The 26950-nt window shown below is 48.3% G+C and overlaps 1 protein-coding gene across 1 annotated transcript in view; it reads right to left on the reverse strand.

Moving 5' to 3' along the window:
- The window catches only part of ABCC1 (ATP-binding cassette, sub-family C (CFTR/MRP), member 1), a 125970-nt gene that overhangs the window by 70504 nt on the left and 28516 nt on the right, over positions 1–26950 (reverse strand). The window contains exons 5-10 of the mRNA XM_011991183.1: positions 24838–25068; positions 23517–23694; positions 21229–21390; positions 17142–17234; positions 13370–13573; positions 791–937 (exon numbers count right to left, since the gene is read on the reverse strand). Coding sequence (XP_011846573.1) covers positions 791–937; positions 13370–13573; positions 17142–17234; positions 21229–21390; positions 23517–23694; positions 24838–25068 — 1015 coding nt within the window. The remainder of the gene's footprint in view (positions 1–790; positions 938–13369; positions 13574–17141; positions 17235–21228; positions 21391–23516; positions 23695–24837; positions 25069–26950) is intronic.

The following is a 26950-nucleotide window of genomic DNA, read 5'->3' on the forward strand; positions in this document are numbered from 1 at the left end:
GCTCAAGAGATCCACCTGCCTTGGCCTCCCAAAGTGCTGGGATTACAGGCATGTGCCACCATGCCCAGCCATAAGGCTGGGGTTTTTCTTCTCTTTTTTTTTTTCAATTTTGAGACAGAGTTTTTGCTGTGTCACCCAGACTGGAGTGCAATGGCACGATCTTGGCTCACTGCAAACTCTTCCTCCTGGGCTCAAGCAATTCTCCTGCCTCAGCCTTCCGAGTAGCTGGGATTACAGGGACCCGCCACCACACCTGGCTAATTTTTGTATTTTTAGTAGAGGTTGCACCATGTTGGCCAGGTTGGTCTCGAACTCTTGACCTCAGGTGATCTACCTGTCTCAGCCTCCCAAAGTGCTGGGATTATAGGCGTGAACCACTGTGCCTGGCTGTAAGGTTGGGGTTTCTCAAAGCGTGGGTGGTGAAGACCTATCAGTGGGTTGTAAAATCAACCAGGTCAGACAAGAACCACATTTTCGAAAAAAAGGATAGGAATGGAGGACGAATAGAAGAAGAGAACAGAGTATTTCAGAAAGATTCTTCCAGAGCATGGGAAAGCCTTGCTGCATTAAACTTGATTCATCTACTCACATGAGAGTTCTCTGTCAAGAAGTCAAACGCATTTTCTTTCTTTCGGGCATGACCAGACAAAAGCATGGCAGCCTCGGTCCAGGCCTCATGGAGCCCGTTTGGGAGCGTGATCTAGAGGCTGCGCTCAGGGGCATTTCCATGCTTTTGCGGCCTAGAACCTCAAGGCCCCCTCTCTGAAGTCGCCCCAGTTTCCCCCTGTACCTGCACGATGCTGCTGATGACCATGGGGAGAATGTTCAGGGGAAACCGGAGGATGTTGAACAAGGCCAAAGACACGAAGGCTTTCTGGGCATCCAGGATGTTGTTCTTGTCAATGGTCACGTAGACGGCAAATGTGCACAGGGCCACCTGCAAGCAGAATGTCCAGTGCTGACTGCTGTGCCCTGAGTGAGAGTCATCATTCTAGGAGCAGTGACAGGCCCTGGTGACAACTGGCTGGCTGCTGGAGCTCGTGGAAAAGCCTGGTGCAGCATCTGGCACACAGCAGATGCTCACTAAACACTCCAGGAATGAACTGGATAAATCAATGACCAGGAGCCCCAAGAACTGGCCCCTCCCATCAATTTTCTCGGCGATGTTCTACAGAGGCATTCTTAGTATTTCTCAAAAGCACCAAGCACGATCCCCAAGCCAGGCCTTTGCCCCTGCAGTTTCCTCTGCCTGAAACCATCTTCCAGCCGGGTGGCCGCCTGGCTCCTCCCTCTCACCATTCAAGGGAGATGCCTCTCCCACTCTACCCAAACAGCCCTGCCATCTGGCCATCATCCCATGTATTTTCAGGGTCTCAGCACTGCCATTTCATTGCTACTTCCTGGAAGGTCATATGGCTTAAAAGTAAAAACCACACGCTTTGCCGTCTATCCGCTGTGGGGCCCTGGTTGAGTTATTTCACCTCTCCAGGTGAGCCCCTCTTTTCTCATGTATAAAATGGGAGTCATGACATGCTTCTAAGGGCTGTTGGCACTTACAAAGGGTGCTTATATGCACAGGGCCCAAGCACGGTAAAACTCAACAGATGGCAGCTGTTTTTATTTCTTGTTACAGGATTTGATCCAAATTCCTTCGATCATTCTTCCAAGGAATCTATTAACCTGGTTCCATCAGCGAGAGCCTGGTCCCACGGGCAGGCAGAGCTGGTTCGTGTTCTGGCTCTGACATTAACAAGACAGATGACGCTGAGCCATGGCACAGAAATTTTCCAGGCGCCAATGCCAAGAGGGAGCAAGGTGCTCAGAATGACAGGGACACATGATCCCTGGGTGCAGGGGTGCAATCATGGCTCACCACAGCCTCGACCTCCCGGGCCCAAGCATTCCTCCCACCTCAGCCTCCTGAGTAACAAGGACTACAGGTGCATACCGCCTTGCCCAGCTAATTCTTTTTATTTTTGTACAGACAGGGTCTCCCTATGCTTCCTACGCTGTTCTTGAATGCCTGGGCTCAGGCCATCTGCCTGCCTCGGCCACCTAAAGTGCTGGGATTACAGGCGTGAGCCACCGCACCCATCCTGGCTCCTGTCTTCTAAGCGGTAACGACACACTGGCATCCTACCTCACGATACTTTTTTTTTGTTTTGAAGCACAGTCTCATTCCTTTGCACAGGATGGAGTGCAGTGGTGCGATCACAGCTCACTGCAAGCTCTGCCTCCCAGGGTCAAACGATTCTCATGCCTCAGCCTCCAAGTAGCTGGGATTACAGGTGCCCGCCACCATGCCCAGCTAATTTTTTTGTATTTTTCTTAGTAGAGATGCAGTTTCACCATTTTGGTCAGGCTGGTCTTGAGCTCCTGGCCTCAAGTGATCTGTCTGCCTCGGCCTCCCAAAGTGCTGGGATTACAGGTGTGAGCCACCATGCCCGGCCCAGAGATATATTCGTTACTCAAGAGTCTACGTGTATCTACATGATAGACTATTCAGCCATAAAAAGGAGTGAAATTCTTACACATGCTAAAACATGGATAAACCTTGAAAACATCATGCTAAGAAACCAGTCAGATGGCCGGGCGGGGTGGCTCACACCTGAAATCCCAGCACTTTGGGAGGCTGAGGGGGGTGGATCACCTGAGGTCGGGAGTTCCAGACCAGCCTGATCGACATGGAGAAACTCCATCTCTACTAAAAATACAAAATTAGCCAGGAGTGGAGGTGCATGCCTATAATCCCAGCGACTCAGGAGGCTGAGGCAGGAGAATTGCTTGAACTCGGGAGGCAAAGGTCGTAGGGAGCCAAGGTCGTGCCATTGCACTCCAGGTGGGCAACAAGAGCGAAACTCCATCTCAAAAAAAAAAAAAAAAAAAAGAAAGAAAGAAGCAGTCAGAAAAGGTCACCTGTTGTTTGATTCCATTTATATGTAACGTCCAGAGAAGATAAACAGACAGAGACAGAAAGCAGATTAGTGGTTGCCTGGAATGGAAAGTTTGGGGAGCAAGTGACAACAGATACAGGGCTTCCTTTTGGGGTAATGACAACGTCCTGAAATTAGTGGTGACTATCGTATCATTTATACAAAAAACCCACTGGGTGACCGTCACACTACCTACACAAAAACCCACTGCACGACCGTCACACCACCTACACGAAAACCCACTGCACGACCGTCACACCACCTACACGAAAACCCACCGGGTGACCGTCACGCCACCTACACGAAAACCCACTGGGTGAGCGCCACGCCACCTACATGAAAACCCACCAGGTGACCGTCACGCCACCTACACGAAAACCCACTGGGTGAGCGTCACGCCACCTACACGAAAACCCACTGGGTGAGTGTCACGCCACCTACACGAAAACCCACTGGGCAACCGTCACGCCACCTACACGAAAACCCACTGGGTGAGTGTCACACCACCTACACGAAAACCCACTGGGTGAGTGTCACACCACCTACACGAAAAAACCACTGAATTGCACACTTTAAAATGGTGAATTACATGTTCATTAAAAAAAATAAATTTGGATGGGCATGGTAGCCCACGCATGTAATCCAAATGCTTTGGGAGACCAAGGAGGGAGGATCACTTGAGGTCAGGAGTTCGAGCTGAGCCTGGGCAACAAAGCAACGCTGTGTCTCTACAAAATCTTTTACAAAATAAGCCAGGCAGCTGGCTCCATGGCTCATCCTGTAATTCCAGCATGTTGGGAGGCCGAGGCAGGTGGATCACCTGAGGTCAGGAGTTCAAGACCAGCCTGCCCAAACAGCAAAACCCCGTCTCTACTAAAAATATGAAAATTAGCTGGATGTGGTGGTGTGTGCCTGTAGTCCCAGCTACTAGGAGGCTGAGGCAGGAGAATTGCTTTAACCCGGGAGGTGGAGGTTGCAATGAGCCAAGATCGCGTCATTGCACTCCAGCCTGGGCGACAGAGCAAGACTCCGTCTCAAAATAATAATAGTAATAATATTAATAAAAAATAAGTCGGGCATAGTGGCATGCACCTGTAGTCCTAGCTACTAAGGAGGCTGAGGCAGGAGAATTACTTGAGTCCAGGAGGTCGAGGCTGCAGTGAGCTATGACTGCGCCGCCACACCAGCCTGGGTAACAGAGTGATGCCCCCATCTCTAAACAAGTAATTTTTTTTAAAGCATCTCTCCAAAGTCAACCTATTTTTCAGTGTAGAAGTCAAAGTGCTGACTCAGATCCCAGGGCCCAGCTGGTTTGTAAAGTCCCTTCCCTGTACCTCATTTGGCCTCATCTGTCACTCTCCCCTCACTCCCACTGTTTCAGCCTCCATGCTTATCCCACCTATGAACGGGCACAGTAATGCCCCGGGGCCTTTGCACGTGCTCTTGCTCCCCCTGGTTGGCCTCTTCACCTCCATCAAGTCTTTCCTCAAGTGTCACCTTCTCAGTGAGCCTGGACCACCCTATTTAAAACTGCAAGCCTCCCCTATTACAAAGACCTGACTCTTTTCTTTCTATAGCACTTAGGATGGCTTTCTCTAGCACTAGGATTTATTTATTGTGCCTACTATTTCTTGTCTGTCTCTTTCCGTGAAAATAAATGTTCCACGACTGGACATTATTACCTGTAGTATTCACTGCTGTATTGTCAGAGCCTAGGACAGAGCCCAGGATATGGTGCTCAGTGAATGTCTGCTGGGTAGATGATGGACGGGTGAGAGTGGATAAATGAGTGGGGAAGGGGTGGATGAATTTGCCTTAGGGCGGAAGAGCCCATCAGAAGTGTCTCTTCAGCAGTAAGCAAACCAGGCCTCAGGCATCTCACCACCAAAACGTACCAGCCCCCTTGGTGAGCCAAGTATCAATTGATGCTGGCTGCTGGCAGCACAGGGCACATACAGAGAGGGGACAGGACAACATCATGCAGCCCCTTTCAGGTCCACAGTCCTGGTTTCTCCCTAAGGAGGAGGTCATCCAGCCATCCGCCCCTCAGGTGTTAACTGAGCACCTATTATGCACTGGGGACTGAGGTGGGCTTGGCAACCCTGAGACGCCCAGTCTAGTGGAAGCACAGGTTTTAACAGGTTCCCAACAGGCAGTGTTTGGAAATCTGAAGAGGCTGGTAGGATGGGCACAATGACTGGGGCTCCAGGCAGGAGGAGACTGGAGTTTGCAACAGCCTTGTAATAGGCGAGGGTCAAGGGTGCAAAAGTCCTTCATACACAATGAGGAGCACTGGTCCCCTAGGTGCCTTTTTTGAGAAACGTGGAAAACCAACAAACAGAACCCCCACACTCCAGCCCACCTTCTAAAAACCCTGACGCCCTGTGGGCAGATTATCTGCTCTCACTGCCTGCCTGGCATCTACTGCGCTGTTTATGGCAACATGCAGTTTTCTCTGGGGGAACTGAACTCCTCCCAATCTCAACCTATGAGCTTCAGCCACAGATGAACCTCCTCCCTCACCCCCTACCTGGGCCCCAAGCCCCGAAAGACATGACCCAGGCGTGGCTGACCCAAGCATCCCATCTCCCTGGCCTCAGTGACTGGTTCAGGAAGAAGCATGTGATCGACCACAACCAACGAGACTCAATCCCATAGCTCTGCCGGAAGTATTAGGGGAAAGTAAGACTCTGCTCACACGGGTTGCTGAGGTGACAAGATGATCAGGAAACTGCCAGCTCATCAAGAAACCACCATCAAGACAACAGAGCTGAGAGTCAGAGACGTTGTTCTTCCCAACATTAGCTTGGGAACTCCCAGATCTAGTCATGTTCGGAACCTCATTCATGCTTAAAAGTCTTTTTCTAGACTTTTCAGTTTTGTGACTCAAAAATCCCCCTCTTCTCTTACTCTAGTTGATTTAAGCTAGGTTTCTGTTATTTGCAAGACAGTTCCTAAGGAATATGATTTATTCCAACCTCTCATTCATGCATGTATGTATTCATTTAGCTACATACATTTACGGAGCATGAACCATTTGCCCAGTTCCCTATGCTTGGAGAGTACGAGCACAAAATGACAAGGTCTGACTGGGCGTGGTGGCTCACGTCTGTAATCCCAGCACTTTGAGAGGCTCAGGGGGGCAGATCACTTGAGGTCAGGAGTTTGAGACCAGCCTGGCCAATATGGTGAAACCCCATCTCTACTAAAAAGAAAAAATTAGCTGGGTGTGGTGGTGCACACCTATAATTCCAGCTCCTTGGGAGGCTGAGGCAGGAGAATCAGCTGAACCCGGGAGGTGGAGGTTGCAGTGAGCTGAGATTGTGCCACTGCACTCCAACCTGGGCGACGGAATGAGACTCTGTCTCAACAATACACAAATGTATAAACATATAAATAAATAAAACGACATGGTCGTGGCCGTGTCTCCATGGACCCTAGGATATGATCAGCAGAGAACTACAGGACAGATCATTACCATAGAGAATGATGAATTACTCGAACAAAGGGAAATTCAGGGTAAACAGAAGGCAAGAAGCTCACAAATCATCCCAGACAGAAAATGTTAAATACTGACGGCTGCCTGGCAATGCTATTTTAGGAAAGTGCATTAGGTGGACGTGGTAAATGCCAGGCTTGGCATTCCAAAAAAACAGTCCCATCAGTCCCCGGATGGCATCCCTGGCCTTCCCCGGCCTCTGTGTTCCATCACACCTACCACTGGGTAAACACCTCATCGTCTTTGAAGCACAGGAATGCACCAGTGGAAAAAACACTCAGACACCTTCCAGGCAACTGAAGGCCACATATTTTATCCTAATGTAGTCAGAGGCTTCGATGCCTCGGCCAGGACCAAGGTCTCCAACTGACACCCAGGCCCCTCTGTTTCTTGCCGAACCGCTCAACAAACTCTGTCTCTGGAAACTCCAGGAAACTGAATGGCAAGGAAGGTCAAGAAAAGGTTAAGTAAAGCCGGTAGAGGGGTTCAGAATCTCACATCTGTAATCCTAGCTACTCCAGATGCTGAGGCAGGAGGATCACTTTAGCTCAGGAGTTGGAGGTTGCAGTGAGCCGTGATCAAGCCACTGTACTCCAGCTTGGGCAGCAAAACAAGACCCTGTCTATAAAAAAAAAAAAAAAAAAAAAAAAAGAAAAGGAGAGAGAAAAGAAAAGAAAAGAAGGAAAGAAGGAAAGAAGGAAGGAAGGAAGGAAGGAAGGAGAGAGAAAAGAAAAGAGGGGAGGGGAGGGGATGGGACAGGAGGGGAGGAGATGGGACAGGAGGGGAGGGGATGGTAGGGGAGGGGACAGTAGGGGAGAGGAGGGGAGGGAATGGGAAGGGAGGGCACAGTGGGGAAGGAAGGGGAAGGGAGAGGACAGTAAGGGAGGGGACGGGAGGGGAGGGCAGGGGAGGGAAGCCAAACCAGTCCTGCTCTTAAGCATCTTCTGCTGTGCTTTCCTAATGGGGAACAGGGCAGAAAGTGATCATATAAGTTTGGTGACAACCTGGAAACTGGGGGTTTTGCCAACGAATCCAATGCGCAGAGGAAAAAGCTGTGCGAACACTACGCATCCCCTCCTAAGTGGGACACAAGTCACAGACCAAACCTCATCACCTGCTCCCTCTGGCTCTGGACCTTTTCCTCTAAGAAAGACCTTTCAAAATGCCATCAAGGCCAGGCGCAGTGACTCATACCTACAATCCCAGCACTTTGGGAGACAGAGGCAGGCGGATTGCTTGAGCTCAGGAGTTTGAAAACGTCCTGGGCAACAAAGTGAGACCCTGTCTCTGCAAAAATTACGGAAAGTAGCTGGGCATGGTGGCGCATGCTTGTAGTCCCAGCTGCTTGGGAGGCTGAGGTTGGAGGATCACTTGAGCCTGGGAGGCAGAGGTTGCAGTGAGCCGAGATCATGTCACTGCACTCCAGCTTGGGCGGCAGAATGAGACCCCGTTTCAAAAAAAGAAAAAAAAAAGCCATGTATTTCTGTATGACTCTTACTATCACTTGTATACAAGTAAAGTAAATAGAATCACGTAACCATAACTACATGTATGACATGCATCCATCATTACAGTGATACAGACACAGCCTCTCTCTGGAAACACACACAAGAAACACGGAGAAAGGGAAGCAAGGTGACCAGTGTTAGGAGGAAGGGTTTGGGCCTTTCACTATGGACTGTGATTCTCAACTGGGAGAATTTTGTCCCCCAAGGGGACATTTCGCAATGCCTGGAGCCATATTCCATTGTCACCACTGGGAAGAACAGGGAGACGTACGACTTAGCATCTGGCAGGCAGAGGCCACAGATGCTGGGAAACATTCTACGATGTGCAGACCAGGACCTACAACACAGGGACAAAGGATGACCTGTTGGCGAATGTCAGCAGGCTGAGGTGGCCAAGTGCAGAGAAGTCCGGCTGTATGAATAGCATCTGGTGCAGCTTTAATTATGTTTCACCATATGCAAATACATTACTTTCCACTTTTTAAAGTAAGACCGACCAGACATGGTGGCTCACGCCTGTAATCCCAGCACTATGGGAGGCCAAGGTGGGTGGATCACTTGAGGCCAGGAGTTTGAGACCAGCCTGTCCAACATGGTGAAACCTCATCTCTACTAAAAATACAAAAAATTGGCTTGGCATGGTGGCATGCGCCTATAATCCCAGCTACTCGGAGACTGAGGCAGGAGAATTGCTTGAACCCTGGTGAAACCTCATCTCTACTAAAAATACAAAAATTAGCTGGGCATGGTAGTGGGTGCCTGTAATCCCAGCTACTCGGGAGGCTGAGGCACAAGAATCGCTTGAACCCAAGAGGCGGAGGTTGCAGTGAGCCAAGATCATGCCACTGTACTCCAGCCTGGCCAGAGAGCAAGACTCCGTCTCAAAAAAACAAAAAGGAGAGGCTAGGCGCATCGGCTCACACCTATAATCCCAGCAAGATGGGAGGACAAAGTAGGTGGATCACTTGAGGTCAGGAGTTCAAGACCAGCCTGGCGAACGTGACAAAAACCCGTCTCTACTAAAAATATTCAAATTAATAAGGCATGGTGGTGCGTGTTTGTAATCCTAGCTAGTCGGGGGACTGAGGCAGGAGAATTGCTTGAACTGGGAGGTAGAAGTTGCATTAAGCTGAGATGGCACCACTGCACTTCAGCCTGGGTGACATAGCGAGACTGTCTCCAAAGGAAAAAAAAAAAAAAAGTTTGTCAATGCACCCCAGTAAAGTCAAGGGACTGAAATATAAGAGGAATGCAATGTACAAGGCAGAATGCAGGGGCATTGGAGCTGGAAGTGATCTTAGGGAACACGGAGTTACAGAGGGACAACAAGATGCCATTTCTTGCTCAACTCCAGGCCACTGGCACCAGTCACCTGGAGGGCTGCTTGAACATAACTCAGTGGGAAAGAACCCCTTGAGTGACTGTGGGTGTCTGCTGTGGGCATGAGGAGTGAGGGCAGGGCCCTGTATTTGACATGCTTGGAATCTAACCCCTTCATTTTCCATGTGACAAAACCTAGAGCCAGTGAGGTGAGATGACCAGCTTTGGGGTCACACTGTGAGCTGGCAGTAGAACGTGGCAAGTGTCCTGAGTCTCAGAAGAACATTCCAGTCCTCTAAGCCAGGGGCTGGCCAAGGATGGCTGAGGTCCACATTTGGCCCACACCTGTTTACATGCGGCCCATGAGCTCAGCATTGATTTCCTTTTTTTTTTTTTAATTTTTTTTGAGACAGAGTCTTGTTCTGTTGCCCAGGCTTAGAGTGCAGGGGCATGACCTCGGCTCACTGCGATCTCCGCCTCCTGGGTTCAAACGATTCCCTTGCCTCAGCCTCCCAAGAAGCTGGGATGACTGGCGTGCTTCATCACGCCCGGCTAATTTTTTTTGGGGGGTCGGGGGGAGGGGAGATGTGGCGGGCAAGGAAAAGGGTCTCACTCTGTTGCCCAGTCAGGAGTGCAGTGGCATGATCTTGGCTCACTGCAACTTCTGCCTCCTGGGTTGAAGCAATCCTCTTGCCTCAGCTTCCTGAGTAGCTGTGAATACAGGTGAGCACCACCACTTCCAGCTAATTTTTGTATTTTTAGTACAGATGGGGTTTCACCATGTTGGCCAGGCTGGTCTCAGTCTCCTAGCCTCAAGCAACCCACCCGCCTCAGTTTCCCAAAGTGCTGAGATTACAGGCATGAGCCCCTGCACCCAGCCAGATTTCATATTTTTTAAAAGCTAAAAAAAAAATTAAAAGAATATTACATGACACATGCAAATTCTATAAAATTCAAATATTGGTGTCTCCAAATATAGTTTTACAGGAACATAGCCACACCCATCGGTTTCCGTATTATCTAAGGCTGCTTTTGCACTACGCTGGAAGAGACTGGTATTTGTAACAGAGACTGTATGGCCCGGAATTCCGAAAGTATTGACAGAAAAAGTTTCTTTACTCCTACTTTCTCTCAGTCTCTCTCGAATTTCAATGTGCATATACACCACCTAGAAAAGTAGTTACAACACCGATTCAGTTTCAGTGGATCTGGGCTGAGGTCTGAAATTCTGCACTGTTAACAAGCACCAGGTGATGCCATGGCTGCTGATCCAAGGATCACACTATAGGTAGTGAGGATCCACACCAGTGTCTCTACATGTCTACCTGAACCAGCAGCAGCAGCACCCAGGGATATGTCAGGAATGCAAATACTCAGGCCTCACCCAGACCTGCTAAAACTGAAAATCTGGGTGGGGCCCAGAAAGCTGAGTTTTATAGTAACAAGCCAGCACAGTGGCTCACGCCTGTAATCCCAGCACTTTGGGAGGCCAAGGCGGGTGGATCGCCTGAGGTCAGGAGTTCAAGACCAGCCTGGCCAACATGGTGAAACACCATCTCTACTAAAGATATTTTAAAAATTAGCCGAGCGTGGTGTCGCACGCCTGTAATCCCAGCTACTCGGAGGCTGAGGTGGAAGAATAGCTTGAACCCGGGAGGTGGAGGTTACAGTAAGCCAAGATCGTGCCACAGCAATCAAGCCTGGCCGACAGACTGAGACTTCATCTCGATAGACAGATAAATAAAACATAGTAACAAGCTCTCCAGGTGATTGTGATGCAGGCTTGAATGTGAACACCATCTCTCCTGCAGTTCCAGACCCTGACAGATGTAAGGCAAGACTAAGAAAATTCACTGTCAGCATGAACACGCTTTTGCAAATGCTGAAACGGCTGGAGCTTCCTTAGACATTCCACCTGCAACCCAGCTAAGATGAAGCAGGTGGTAGTTGAACAGAAAAGTTCCATATTCATAAACATGTTTAACTCCGCTTCACAGAAACTTGCCAGAAAAACACACGATTTGCCAACCTGACCAAGAAGGAATAGTTGTAATGAGCACAACATTACAAAAAGAATCACACCGTTAATAAAAAGAAGACAGAAAGAAAAAACAAACACGGGGCATGATCTGAAGTCATCCTTCACCATTAACTGTTTTTAACTGTGCTTAAAAGGGAATTTCCATAGTCCATCTCTATGCGGTCTCCTGATTTGCAGCCAATTTTGCAAAATGGTAAGTTGCACTATTGTCTTTAAACTTTTCAAAGTCAGCTAGGCAGGGAAAGACCCGTTACCATACCCCAGGACAGGTGCCAGAACTTTCAGTGTAGCAAGGATCATAATAGAAAAAAAAAACCAAAAAACAGGGAACAACCTGTTTTTGCAAGGAACGGGAGAAAGGGTAATTCCAGCAGGGCACATCCACACGTGAGACAAGCATCCATCATGAACACAAATGAAGCAAGCCGGGCATGGCAGCAGTGCACCTGGAGTCCCAGCTACTTCGAAAGCCAAAGCAGGTGGATTGCTTGGGACCAGGAGTTCAAGGCTGCAGTGAGCTACGATCGCACCACTGTACTCCAGCCTGGGGGACAGAGTGAGACACCAGTTCAAAACTCCCCCCCGCCAAAAAAAAAAACTAAAATGAAGCAGATCAGAATGAATGAACTAAGACTATATATTATTAACTACACAACAGAGAACACTATGTACAGTATGATTCCATTTAAATCTGTCAAAATATTTAAATACCTAGATGCTTGTCCATTTTTTTCTAAAAGCATACAGAAAACTGTCACTTTGGAGGAGAGGAACTGATGGAAGAGAGGACAATACACTTTTCGTTTTACATCTTTCTGTATTTTTCTTTTTTTTCCACGATGGATGACAAATATTTGTTCAGCACCTGCTATGCACTATTTTACATACTGAGGATATAGCAGTCAACAGAAAAGACAAAAATGCCATCTGGAGCTGACATCCTAGTGGGGAAGGGCAGACAATAAAATAAGTCTATTTGATTTTTTTTAAAAACATTTTTAAAATTTTTTTGAGACAGGGTCTTGCTCTGTTGCCCAGGCTGGAGTGCCATGGCTCGATATCGGCTCACTGCAACCTCTGCCGCCCAGGTTCAGGGGATTCTCATGTCTCAGCCTCCTGAGTAGCTGGGAATATAGGCATACACCACCATGCCCAGCTAATTTTTTTTTTTTTTTTTTTTTTTTTAAAGCAGAGACAGGGTTTCACCAGGTGGACCAGGTTGGTCTCGAGCTCCTAGCCTCAAGTGACCCACCTCAGACTCCCAAAGTACTGGGATTACAGGCATGAGCCACCGCACCCAGACCAAAATAAGTAAATTTTAGAGTGTGTTTAGACCATGCCACTTGACATGTGGCCCACGGGACACTGACAATCCACACTTTGTGACCAGTTGCTGATAAAATAAGGAGGCAGCACCATAATGTAGATCAACTATGGCACCAAGCGTGCCACTTGGCTCAGCTTACACTTTGTTTCTTGCAAGGCTATCTAAACACAGCAAGCAGAGGGCACTGGTTTGCATCCTGGCACAAGCTGCCTATATCACAGTGAACAGATAACAAACAATTCCTAAACAGGTTGGCTAAGAAGCTGCTAAATGTGAATAAAATAAAGAAGAATGGAGAAGATGGCAAATGTTTAAGGCAAGTGTTTAGGGAAGGCCTTGCTGACATAGTTACCTTTTTTTTGTTTTGTTTTCTTTTCTTTGAGACAATGTCTCGCTGTCGCTCAGGCTGGAGCGCAGTGGCGTGATCTTGGCCCTCTGCAACCGTCGCGTCCCAGGTTGAAGCAATTCTCTTGCCTCAGCCTCCCGAGTAGCTGTGACTACAGGCATGCGCCCCTACGCCTGGCTAAATTTTTTGTATTTTTAGTAGAGACTGGGTTTCACCATGTTGGCCAGGTTGTTCTTGAACTCCTGACCTCTGGTGATCCACCTGCTTTGGCCTCCCAGAGTGCTGGCATGAGCCACTGCACCTGGGCGACATAGTGACCTTTTAAAAATATTCAGGTATGCAGACAAAATAAAACATCAAATAATGAGGGCCAGGAAATATGTGGCTTCACTCACCAGGAAGGGTGTGCAGACCCAGGTGAAGGTGCCCACGGCTGCCAGGTAGGCAGACTTCTTCAGCACCTTCAGCTCCTCCTGCCTGATGGCCAACACCTTGTCCTTGAATGCCAGCTCCCAGGCATAAAGCTTTAGCACCTTGATCCCATTGAGAATTTCATTCATCAGCTTGATCCGATTGTCTTTGCTCTTCATGTGGGCCACCTTGGAAGAGAAAGGCAGTCAACACATGTGGGGCGACCCTGGGATCAGACCATCACTCAACATCACCAGCTATTCTTTCTCATAAATTTTATTATATGCTTTGACATGTCAATTTTTTTTTTTTGAGACGGAGTCTGGCTCTGTCGCCCAGGCTGGGGTGCAGTGGCCAGATCTCAGCTCACTGCAAGCTCCGCCTCCCGGGTTTACGCCATTCTCCTGCCTCAGCCTCCCGAGTAGCTGGAACTATAGGCGCCCGCCACCGCGCCCGGCTAGTTTTTTGTATTTTTTAGTAGAGACGGGGTTTCACTGTGTTAGCCAGGATGGTCTCGGTCTCCTGACCTCGTGATCCGCCCGTCTCGGCCTCCCAAAGTGCTAGGATTACAGGCGTGAGCCACCGTGCTCGGCCGTGAATGTTTTTTATATTGATTTTTTCTTTTCAATAGAGATGGGGTTTCAGCACACTGCCCAGACTGGTCTCAAACTCCTGTGCTGGGATTACAGGTGCGAGCCACCTCACTGGGCCTCAACATCACTGTCTATTAAAAACAGGCCTCCTGAGGGTGGGAGAGCTGACCCTGTAACCCCTATGAGCCCTACTCTTGAGTCCCAAGACCACACCAAAGGACCCTGCTATCAAGGAAAAAAAAACCCTTCAAATCATGTTAGGTTGATTTGGAGAAACACACTCACTGGAGAAACACACTCAACTTCGAATCCAGAAATAGAGGCAAGAAAAACCCTTCAAGTGTCCAGAAAAGAAGGGATTCAGTCCCTATTCTGCTGACCCAAACACAGGAGACATGGTGGTGGTGGTTTTCTTCTCTGTTTTCTTATTTTTTCTTTTTTTTTTGTGAGACAGTCTCACTCTGTCGCCCAGGCTGGAGTACAGTAGCATGATCTGGGCTCACTGCAACCTCTGCCTCCCGGGTTAAAGAGATTCTCCTACCTTAGCCTCCTGAGTAGCTGGGACTATAAATGCCTGCCACCATACCTGGCTAATTTTTCTATTTTTAGTAGAGACGGGGCTTCACCATGTTGGCCAGACTGGTCTCGAACTCCTGACTTCAAGTGATCCACTGACCTCAGCCTCCCAGAGTGCTGGGATTACAGATATGAACCACCACACCTAACCTGTTTTATTTTATTTCTTGTCAGCCCAGTTTTCTTTTTTGGGGAACAGCATCTCACTCTGACATCCAGGCTGGAGTGCAGTGGCAGGATCATAGCTCATTGCAGCCTTGAATTCCTGGGCTCAAGCAATCTTCCCACTTCAGCCTCCTTAGTAGCTGAGACCGCAGGCACATGCCACCACATCTAGTTCATTTTCGTATTTTTTTGTAGAGACGGCATCTTGCTATGTTGCCCAGGCTGGTCTTGCACTCCTGGCCACAAGTCATCCTCCTCTCTCAGCCTCCCAAAGAGCTGGGATTACAGACATGAACCCCTGTGCCTGGCCCATGGTTGTTAAAATAGTGAAATGTTTCTGTACTGGCTAGCACTGGTTCCAAACAGTGGAAACTTGTGCAGTACAGTTGTTAAATATTTTTAATACCACCAGCATTCTGTGTATACCAGCAACTTTTCTAAGTACTTTACATGTATTCAGACACTTAACATTCACAAGAACTCTATCATCAAGTGCTACAGTCATCTCCGGGTCACAGATGGGAACAATTTAAGCTACATGATATCGAGGCCAGCGACTGAAGTGGGTTCAGAGTCGGGTCACTCAGGGAATCCTACATATCAGAGACTGAAGGGTGACTCGACCCTAAAACCCCTGCCTCACCCAACCCTAACCCGTGAGGTCTCTCCTTCCAACGGGCCCATGTCCTGAAACTCATCTCCCTGTGGTACCATCAGTGCAGCCAAGTGCTCCCATTTGAAATTCCTCAGCACATCATCAATATTCATCAACATAAGAGCACAGAAATAAACCGCACCATCTCCGTTATGGACCAAAAGGCACCAGGTCGGAAGAATGAATTGAAGCTATACAGCATAGCACAGAGAGGCCCCCAAAGCAGGGCACTAAAAGACAAAAATCACGCTGCCACGTAGGCCCATTTAGGTAAAAACAGATATGGTAATAATATCACACACACACAGACAAACATATATAATGGCCAGGCATGGTGGCTCATGCCTGTAATCCCAGCACTTTGGGAGGCCAAGGCAGGTGGATCACCTGAGGTCAGGAGTTCAAGACCAGCCTGGCCAACATGGTGAAACCCCATCTCTAATAAAAACACAAAAATTAGCTGGGCATGGTGACAGACACCTGTAATCCCAGCTACTCGGGAGGCTGAGGCAGGAGAATTGCTTGAACCCGGGAGGCAGAGGTTGCAGTGAGCCAAGATTGCACCATTACACTCCAGCCTGGGCAACAAAGTGTGACTCCATCTCAACAAACAAAAAAACCCCACATATATAAAAACCAAACCTAATTACACCATTAATCAGGTCTGTATATACATACATAGAAAATTCTAGAAGGAGTTGCTTCTATATATTTGCAGTGGTTGAGAGAGTAGGGAAGGGGGTATCCCCTTTTAAGTACTTTGTATGATTTAAACTTTTTTTTTTTTTTTTTTTTTTTTTTGAGACAGGGTCTCACTCTGTTGCCCAGGCTGGAGTGCAGTGGCACAATCATGGCTCACTATAGCCTCGACCTCCTGGGCTCAGGTGATCCTCATGCTTCAGCCTCCCAAGTAGCTGGGACTACAGGCACGCATCACCACACAATGCTAACTTATCCATTTGTGGTAGAGACGGGGTTTCACCATGTCTCCAAGGCTAGTCTTGAATTCCTAAGCTCAGGCGATCCACCCAACTTGGCTTCCCAAAATGCTGAAATTACAGGGGTGAACCCGGCTTGAAGTTTTTTATAACAAGAAACCACACTCTATTACTTGTGTATTTAAACATTTTAAAATACAAAATATCTCCAAAAATAAAAATCTGAAAGCCGGGCATGGTGGTTCACACCTGTAATCCCAACACTTTGAGAGGCTGAGGCAACACGATCACTTAAGCCCAGGAGTTTGAGACCAGCCTGGGCAACAGAGCAAGGCCCCATCTTAGAAATTAATTACTTATTTTAATTTAAATAAAGACATTAACACCATGTCTGGTACAAGGTAAGACCTAATAAGAGGGAAAAAAGTAGGGGGTATTTTGCACTCACCTCTTGAAAGCTGAGTCTTACACACACATAATAAACAAGACGATGGGAAACAAAGATTCTCAGAGGCTCCCAGACCTTCTGATTCCAGTCACCGGCCTACAAGGTCTAACCATGTGTCAGGAGCTCTCAATCTTGGCTGCCCAATATAACGACCTGGGAAGCTGAACATCTTGATGTCCAGACCCCCACTCACGATAAGTGAATCAGAATCCCAGATACGGGGCCTGGGCATCAGCATTTGTTAAAGCTCCCCAGGTGACTCCAACTGGCAGGCAAGGCTGAGAACTCCAGGGACTGAGCAGAAGGAACTGGACTAAAATCTGCATGGAGAGGCTCCTGCCTAGGGCCTGGCTTGGGGGCCCGCAGAGACACACGCCTTACCTGATACGTCTTGGTCTTCATCGCCATCACAGCATTGACGGGCACCATGAGGACCATCACGGCCACTCCAGCCAGGATGGGAGGGCCCAGGTTCTAAGGAAGGAAAGGAGACTCTTAATCACTCACCAGACAGAAGAAAGCAGGGCCCTTAACAGCTTCCCGGCTGATTAATCCCATGTGGATGCTGCTGACCAAGTTCAGGACAAGGTGTGTTACTTTTACCCCACAATAGGGTGTTAAGAGCCTGTGGTTTCATTCCTGAGCATCTCTCTGGGTCCTCCCAATCCCTTGAAGAATAAGCAAGTCCATGCTCCTTTCTCCCAAGCGCCTGGGGCCACGTGAGTTGTGTAAATCACAACTTTAGAATTCTAATTTTTTTTTTTTTTTTTTTTTAGGAGATGAGATTTCGCTATGTTGCCCAGGCTGCAGTACAGTGGCTATGTGTATCAGTGATCCACCTACTTCAGTCTCCAAAGGAGCTGGGACTACAGGTAAGCATTAAGTCTTGCTACACTGCCCAGGTTGGTCTTCAACTCCTGGGCTCCAGCAATCCTCCCAATTCAGCCTCCCAAGTAGCTATGACTACAGTCACACCACCATGCCCAGCTAATTTTTTGTTGTTGTTTTTTTTGTAGGGACAAGGTCTCACTATGTTTCCCAAGCTGGTCTCGAACTCATGGGCTCAAGCGATCTTCCCACCTCTGCCTCCCAAGTAGCTGGGATTACAGGTGCGAGCCACCACACCCAGCTTAGATTTTTAGAAAGGTAATAAGGTAGTAAGCAGAAAAGTGTGAACATGACCACCTGACTGCTTATCCTGCTTGAAGGCTACTTACAAGTTTAGCCCTTGGCTAGTGTCTGCATACTTGCAGGGCTTCCACCAATAACAGAATTGGTAAGAGTGGCTCAGTGTGCCTCACCTGTTTGTACCAACAATATGGTTTATGCTGAACACCGCTTTTCCCTCTAGGAGTCTAGACTTTTGGTATGTGCCAAGCAAAGGGTGCTTATGTGACCTGCCCCTAAAAAACCCCAAGCACTGGGCTCCTACCAAGCTTCCCTGGTTGGCAACATTTCACATGCATCATCATAATGGTGGCCAGAGAATTAGTGCACCTGTGTGACTCTGCTGGGGACTCCCAGAAACCTCTACCTGGCTTACTTTGAACACTGCCCCATGTGTTCCTTAATCTTTGCTAATTTTGCTGTATTAACTTATAGCCTTGTGGCCAGGTGCAGTGACTCACACCTGTAATCCCATCACTTTGGGAGGACAAAGTGGGAAGATAGCTTGAGGGTGTAAGTTCGAGACCAGCCTGGGCAACATAGCGAGACCCCATTTCTAAAAAAAATAAATAACTTAGCCAAGCATGGTGGCGTGAACCTGTGGTACCCAACTAGATGAGAGGACAAAGTGGGAAAACTGCTTGAGACCAGGAATTTAAGGCTGCAGTGAGCTATGATCCCATCACTGTACTCCAGCATGGGCAACAGAGCAAGACTCTGTCCCTTAAAAGGAAAAACAAAGTAACAAAAAAACAAGACAGCTCCCACAACAAAGAACTGTCTGGTCCCAAGTGTCAACAGTGCTGAGCTCAAGCAACTACCATCTAAAACAAGATGTGATGTTAGACAATTTTCTTAATGGTTCATAAACCAATCCTGAAGCCAATTCTAAAAGAAATGTTCCCAAAATATTTTTCCCATAGTAGCACTTTTGCGAAAGTAGATTCCCCAAGACATCTGCTTGAAAAGACATTCATTCAGATTTTTATTTTTTCTTCTAGAGACAGGGTCTTGTCTTGCCACCCAGGTAGGAGTGCAGTGGTGTGATTCGAGCTCACTGCAGCCTCTGAACTCCTAGGCTCAAGCAATCCTCCTGCCTCAGCCTCCAGGGTAGCTGGGACCACAGGTAGGCACCACCACACCCAGCTAATTTTTTTTTTTTTTTGTAGAGACAGGGTCTTACTATGTTACCCAGGCTGGTCTCAAACTCCTGACTTCAAGCAATCCTTCCACCTCAGCCTCCCAAAGTGCTGGGATTACAGGCACATTCCACCTATATCTGTGCCCAGCCTATCAGATAATTAAATTCTGGTGTTTTTTTCTGAGTGTTATTATTAGAAACACTTTACTCACCTTCTGCTCTACAGATGTATAAAAAAAGCAAACTACAGACAAATAAACCAGTAATTTTTTCCTCTTCCTTTTTCTCTCTTTTTTTTTTTTTTTGAGACAGAATCTCGCTCTGTTGCCCAAGCTGGAGTGCAGTGGCGCAATCTCAGCTCAATGCAACCTCTGCCTCCCGGATTCAGGCCATTCTCCTGCCTCGGCCACCCAAGTAGCTGAGATTATAGGCATATACCACCATGCCCAGCTAACGTTTATATTTTTAATAGAGACAGGGTTTTGCCATGTTGGCCAGGCTGGTCTCCTGGCCTCAGATGATCCACCCACCTCGGCCTCCCAAAGTGTTCAGATCACAGGCATGAGCCATTTCGTTCAGCCCTTCTCTTTCAATAACAGGTAATCATTTGAGCTGTGCCCATTATGCACCAGGCCCTGCTGGGGTTGTACCCACGGAAGACACAAAAGTCAGCTGCTGTGTGTCTGCAAGTAGCTAACATGTTACCCGTCAAAGAGGAGGCAGTACACTGAGCATGAAAAAAAAACCAAAAAACTATTTCAGAAAGTGGGCCAGGCACAGGGGCTCACGCCTGTAATTCCAACACTTGGGGAGACCACAGCGGGTAGATCAGCTGAGGCCAGGAGTTCAAGATCAGCCTAGCCAACATGGTGAAACTCCGTCTCTACTTAAAAATACAAAAAAAAAAAAGAAAAATTAGTGGGCTTGGTGGTGTAGCCCTGTAGTTCCAGCTACTCGGGAGACTGAGGCAGGAGACCTGCTTGAACCTGGGTAGCAGAGGTTGCAGTGAGCCTAGATGGCACACTGTACTCCAGCCCAGGCAACAGAGCGCGACTCCATATCAAAAAAAAAAAAAACTACTCCAGAAAGTATTATTAGACGAGTTCCTATACTAAAGTTACTGGGATTCAAAATTCAAAAAAACGAGAAAGTCCATCTAATTCAGAGGGGAGGGGAAATCAATGCAAGTAGTGTCTGCTACAGCCTGGGGGGATGAGCAGGCTTAAATCAATTAGGAAGGAAGGAAAGGCAGGTGACAAAGACCCAGAAGTGGCAAAGCACAAGGCATGTGTTGTGCTATTAGCCTCTTTGCTCATCATCATTTTATTTTAGGAACTCTCCCTCCTCACATGGAAGGGCTGTCAATCACATCTCTTCTGCCATGGGAGAGGACATGTGACCCAGGCTGGCCAATCAGTGAACTCTGCCTCCTGGGCTACAGTGATGTGGTTCAGGGGTGTGAACAGGACCAAGCCAGGCCAATCAGAGTGCTCTCTGAGACTGACTCTGGCTGTGCAGAGAAATGCTGCCTTGTCTTTTCTCTGGCACCTTTATCTGTCAGGATGTTATCAGCCCAAAGCTATGGAGCCATGTGGGGAAGTACCACTGAGAATGATGTCAACTCAGAGGACAAGAGGACTAGGAAATGATGAGTGAGTGAGTGAAACTGAGTACTGACAACATTGCCTGATCTCCTGGATCAATCCACACCTGAAGCTAGTCCCCAGATTTCTGAGATACATGCAGCCCCAAAGTTCCCTTTATTTACTTAGGCTACTTTAAGATAGATGTCTATCCCTTGCAATTGAGAGAATTTTGACCACCATAATTAGGGACCAGTGAATAAGTGAGTCTGGTCAGCGTTTGGGAGGATTCAACAGGAGAGATATGTGTCCATTGTAGCGGAGTTAATTACTGACACTGTCAAGGAAAGAGAAAATGAAAACGCCAGGCCACCAAGGAGAACATCAACCTGACAATTCAGGAAAGGAACAAAATACCGAGGAATTGGTTAACAGGCTGGAAAATAAGATATGAACGACAGCCGGAACTGCCAGGGAGCTATACATGCCATTACCACCAACACCCACTCCCTCAGCCCGCTGCCCACACGTACGAGTCCCTCCCTGCATGCAAAGGGGAACGGCGTCAAACACACACCCGCCACAGGAGGTAGAGAGCAAGGATGACTTGCAGGGGGGCTGACCAGATCATGTTAATGTATGTGGCCAAGTCCATGAACCTCTGGGCGTCCACAGACATGAGGTTGACGATCTCCCCGACCGTGGAGGATTTTCTGGCTGCATTGGTGATCACCAGGGCCTGTGGGACAAACGAGAGGGAAGGTGGGTGAGTGCGGTGGGTGAAGAGGCCTGACTCTCCCTCCAGGCCCACGAAGAGGAAGGAGACTTTCAGGGGCGGAAATGCCGCAGAGATCTCTGCTCCTGCCCTCCTGACCTATCTGTCTGCCCAGGATGCCTCTGTCATCTCAAAGCCCACATTCTTATCCATGGTGCTGCCTCCTAACCTCGAACTCATCAACTGGCAAGGGACCTTAGGTGTCCTCAAAACCAGGTCTTCACATGCTTTAATGTGCACACATGCAGCCGGGTTTTTTGCGGGGGAGTGGTAGGGGGTGGGGGGAGTTGGTTCAGATCCTGCAGGTCTGGGATGTGGCCTGGGATTCTTCATTTCTACTATGCTTCCATGCCGCGCCAATGCTGCTGGTCGCAGATCCCACTGAAGGATCAAGGGTCTGGGCCAGGGTCTCTAAGTCTTGGCATTCTTGACATCTGGGGCTGGATAATTCTTTGGGGGTCTGTCTATCTTGTACACTGTAGGAGGTTTACCAGCATCCCTGGCCTCCACTCACTACATGCCCTCACCCCCAGTTGGAACAACCAAAAATGCCCCCAGATATTGCCAAACATGCCCTGGGGGCCGGGGTGCAAATCTCCCTGGCCCTCAAACATGGTTGTACACCATCGTCTGGTGAGTTTTAAAAACACTAAGACATTAGCAGGTGTGGTGATGCACGCCTCTGGTCCCAGCTACATGGGGGACTGAGGTGGCAGGATCGCTTGAGTCCAGGAGGTGGAGGCTGCAGTGAGTCAAGATCGTGCCACTGCACTCCAGCCTGGGTGACAGAGCGAGACCCTGTCTCAAAAAATAAAAATAAATAAAAAATAAAAACACTGACACCTGGGTGCAACCTCAGCAATCTCAATTTCACTGGTCTGGTACAACCTAGGTGTCAGGAAGTTTTTTCGAGACAGGGTCTCATTCTGTCACACAGGATAGAATGGAGGGCTACCATCAGGACTCACTGCAGCCTCCAACTCCTGGGCTCAGGCGATTCTTTTAACTCAACCTCGTGAGTAGCTGGGACTACAGGTGCACACTACCATACCTGGCTAATTTTTTTTATTTTCTGCAGAGTGGGGTCTTGTTATATTGACCAGGCTGGTATTGAACTTCCAGCCTCCAGTGATTCTCCCATCTTGGTCTCCCAAACTGCTGGGATTACAGGCATGAGTCACAGTGCCTGGCCTATAGCAGTTAAAGCTCCCCAGGTGAGTCTAATTCACAGACAGGCTTGAGAATCACCCTTCTAGTTCATCAAGTATCTGCGAGACTGCCTCTTCCTAACCTATAGGCCAAGTAGTTTCCTTGACCTCGAGATAAAAAAAAAAAAAATGTATAGGGATCAAGAAGATAATTTGGTTCCTTTGAAACTGGATGTACACAAATGCCTGCTACATACTCTTATCATGCAAGGAATGTGCCACCTGCTCAGTTCAAATTAAGAGTGACAACAGGCTGGTTGCAGTGGCTTATGCCTGTAATCTCAGCACTTTGGGAGCCTGAGGCAGGTGGATCACCTGAGGTCAGCAGTTCAAGATCAGCCCGGCCAACATGGCGAAATCCTGTCTCTATTAAAAATACAAAAATTAGCAGGTTATGGTGGCAGGCACCTGTAGTCTCAGCTACTTAGGAGGCTGAGGCAGAAGAATTGCTTGAACTCAGGAGGTGGAAGTTGCAGTGAGCCAATATCATGCCACCGTACTCTAGTCTGGGGGACAAAGTGAGACTCACTCTCAAAAAAAAAAGATAAACAAGAGTGACAGTAAACTGAAACACAGAATGTTAACAGCAGAACGAGGATCCAAATTGGATTTCCCCACACGGAGGGCCACCAATCCATCTAAGAAACTCAACTACCCAGAGCTGATACACAAGGACATCTACACGCCAACCCTTGAAATCAGCTTTGCTAACGTACAATGCCTGATGCCCAGTGTCCATGCCACCTAAGGCCACGGAAGTTACCCTCATCCTACTGCTCCGGAAGCTGGGCTGGAAATCCCCACGCTGGTCCCAGAGTAACCCAGGGCTGCAGGAGGGGATGTCAAAGTCGGGCCACATGCCAATGGCACAGCGCCCCCTACCTTCCGATAGACAGCCCCAATGACGGCGGTCTTGATCCTCATGCCGCTGACGAAGCAGATGTGGAAGTACTGGTGCAGCACCAGGGTCTGCAGGCAGGCAGCGACGAACAGCAGCGCGGTGTAGAAGTAGCCCTGCCAGTCTGGGGCCTTTGTGTCATTCACAAAGTTGATGAGCAACCTGCAAAAGAACAAAGAGACGGCCTGGAATGACTTGTGACATGTGGGGGCAGGGAAAAGGGCTTCAGTGTTGGCATTGCAACTTTCTCCTGAGCCAGACTGGCTAGACACTATCACTTCAGTTTCACAGATGGAAAAACAAGTCCACAGCGGTGATCTGGCTGTGCAGGTGGCCCAAACTGCTCATAACAGAGGCCTCTGTCTTGGGGTTGTGTACTAAATACTCTAGCTCTCTCTCATCACCAGCAAGTCCCAAAGGAATTGCACAGGGAACACCAGGGAAAGAGGTAGGGAGGGAAAGAGAATGAATGTGTAGCCCCTAAGTCACAGAGCAGCACAGAGCCAGGGAGGAGAGAGGCAACCTCCTTTCCGACTCCCCGGTTCCTGGTTGCAGTTTTGTTTTGTTTTTTTTTTCTTTTTTTTGGAGACAAAATCTCACTCTGTCGCCAAGGCAGGAGTTCAGTGAAGCGATCTTGGCTCGCTGCAGCCTCTGCCTCCTGGGTTCAAGCAATTCTTATGTCTCAGCCTTCCAAGTAGCTGGGATTACAGGTATGTGCCACCACACCCAGCTAATTTTTGTATTTTTAGCAGATGGTTTTGCCATGTTGGCCAGGCTGGTCTTGAACACTTGACCTCAGGTGATCTGCCCGCCTCAGCCTTCCCAAGTGCTGGGATTACAGGCATGAGCCACTGCGCCCAACCCTGGTTGCATTTTTTAATGAGATCTGCTGGCATTTCCTTGCTCTTGGTTTCCCAAGACAATGCCATATCCTCCCCATTTGGGTTTCAGGGGAGCCTAGTGGGTTTCTGTTACTTGCAAACAAAGTGGTCTTCACTAATATGGTAATTAAGTAAAGCGTAAAGCAAAGCTAGGCAGTGACCGTGGCTCACATCTGCAATCCCAGCACTTTGGGAGGCCGAGGCAGGAGGATTGCTTGAAGTCAGGAGCTCGAGACCAGCCTGACCAACATTAAAAAGCAAGACCCTGTCTCTATTTTTTTCAAAAAAGCTAAGGTAAAATGGAGACATCTGGCTATGAACCCACTTCAGGACACAGCATGACCCTGGGGTTATGACTGATGCAAATGAAAGATCAAACCCAAGGAGGGAAAACGGAGCCCACCTGGAAGGAAAGGGGTCTTACTTTAAGATCTCCGGCCCGGAAAACATCATCAAGTCGTGGATGGCCTTAAAGAAGAAGCTCATGAGGAAGTAGGGCCCAAAGGTCTTGTATAACACCTTAAACAGGGAGGGGTTCCACTCCTTCTGTGGGGACTTGACAATCAAAGCCTCCACCTCCTCATTCGCATCCACCTTGGAACTGTCTTTTGGCTGGGCAGGATCCTTGGAGGAGTACACGACCTTCACTGGCTGCCTGGAACACAAGGAAGTGAAGCCGTTGTGGCGTCTGCCAGTGACGCAGCGCCCCCACCGGAGGGACATGGCCAGGGAAAGTCACCCTTCGGGGAAGGCAGAGTCAAAGACGACAAGCCCAGGGAGAGGGCAGCTCAGCACAGCGGTTACAAACACGGACTCTAGAGCCACTGGCTCAAGGTCTGGCTTGGCCACTGGCCAGCTGCGTGGCTTCAGGCAAGGTCCTTAAACTCTCTGGGCCTCAGTTTCCTCCTCTGTGAAATGAGGATAAAAGCAGGACCTCCCTCCAAGATAGGTAAGATTAAACAAGTTGAGTAAGTGAAAGACTGAGAAAACTGATGGCTCCAAACTGATCTAGAGTCAAGGTAATCCCTATCAAAACCCCAGCTGGCTTCCAGGTAGAAATTAATGAGCTAACTCTAAAATTCACATGGAAACTCAAGGATCCACAACAGTCAAAACGATCATGCAAAATAAGAACCAAGTTGGAGAATTCACAGTTTCTGATTTCAAAACAATACAAAACAACAATCATGGCCAGGCATGGTGGTTCACACCTGTAATCCCAGCACTTTGGGAGGACAAGGCGGGTGGATCACTTGGGGTCGGGAGTTTGAGACCAGCCTGACCAACATAGTGAAACCCCATCTCTACTAAAAGTACAAAAATTAGCTGGGCGTGGTGGCAGGTGCCTGTAATCCCAGCTACTTGGGAGGCTGAGGCAGGAGAATTACCTGAACCTGGGAGGTAGAGGTTGCTGTGAGCCCAGATGGCACCATTGTCTCAAAAACAAAGAACAACAATAGGCCAGGCACAGTGGCTCACACCTATAATCCCAGCACTTTGGGAGGCCGAGGTGGGCGGATCACCTAAGGTCAGGAGTTCAAGACCAGCCTGACCAACATGGAGAACTCCTGTCTCTACTAAAAATACAAAATTAGCCAGGCATGGTGGCGCATACCTGTAATCCCAGCTACTTGGGAGGCTGAGGCAGGAGAATCGCTTGAACCCAGGAGGCAGAGGCTGTGGTGAGCTGAGACTGCACCACTGCACTCCATCCTGGGCAAAAAGAGTGAGACTCCATCTCAAAAAAAAAAAAAAGAACAATAATCAAGACAGGCATATACAGATATACAGTTCCATGCAAAAAAAAAAAAGAGAGAGAGAGAGAGAGAGAGAGAGAGAAAGAGACCAGCCAGGGCAACACAGCAAGACCCTGTTTCTTAAAAAAATTTTTTTTTCACTAGGTGCAGTGGTTCATGCCTGTAATCCCAGCACTTTGAGAGGCTGAGGGGGGTGGATCACTTGAGGTCAAGAGTATGAGAACAGCCTGACCAACATGGCAAAACCTCATCTCTACTAAAAATACAAAAAATTAGCCAGGCATGGTGGTGGGTGTTTGTAATCCCAGCTACTTAGGAGGCTAGGAAGAAGAATTGCTTGAACCCAGGAGGAGGAGGAGGTTGCAATGAGCTGAGGTCGCGCCACTGCACTCCAGCCTCAGCACCAGAGCAAGATTCTGTCTTAAAAAGCAAGTAAATAAAATTGACTGTGATGATGACTGCACAACTCTGTGAACACACTAAAAATCAATAAATTGTATGTTCTGCATACATGAATCGTGTGGTATATGAATATCTCAATAAAGCTGTCACCAAAAAACTAGTCTTTATCTTACAGGGATTTTTTTCTTTTTTTTTGAGATGGAGTCTTGCTCTATCACACAGACTGGAGTGCAATGGTGCGATCTCGACTCACTGCAACCTCTGCCTCCCGGGTTCAAGCAACTCTCTTGCCTCAGCCTCCCAGGTAGCTGGGATTACAGGCGTGCACCACCACACCCGGCTCATTTTCATATTTTTAGTAGAGACGGGGTTTCACCA

This window comes from Mandrillus leucophaeus, unplaced genomic scaffold (genome assembly GCF_000951045.1).
Source record: "Mandrillus leucophaeus isolate KB7577 unplaced genomic scaffold, Mleu.le_1.0 Scaffold390, whole genome shotgun sequence".
NCBI classification, from domain to species: Eukaryota; Metazoa; Chordata; class Mammalia; order Primates; family Cercopithecidae; genus Mandrillus; species Mandrillus leucophaeus.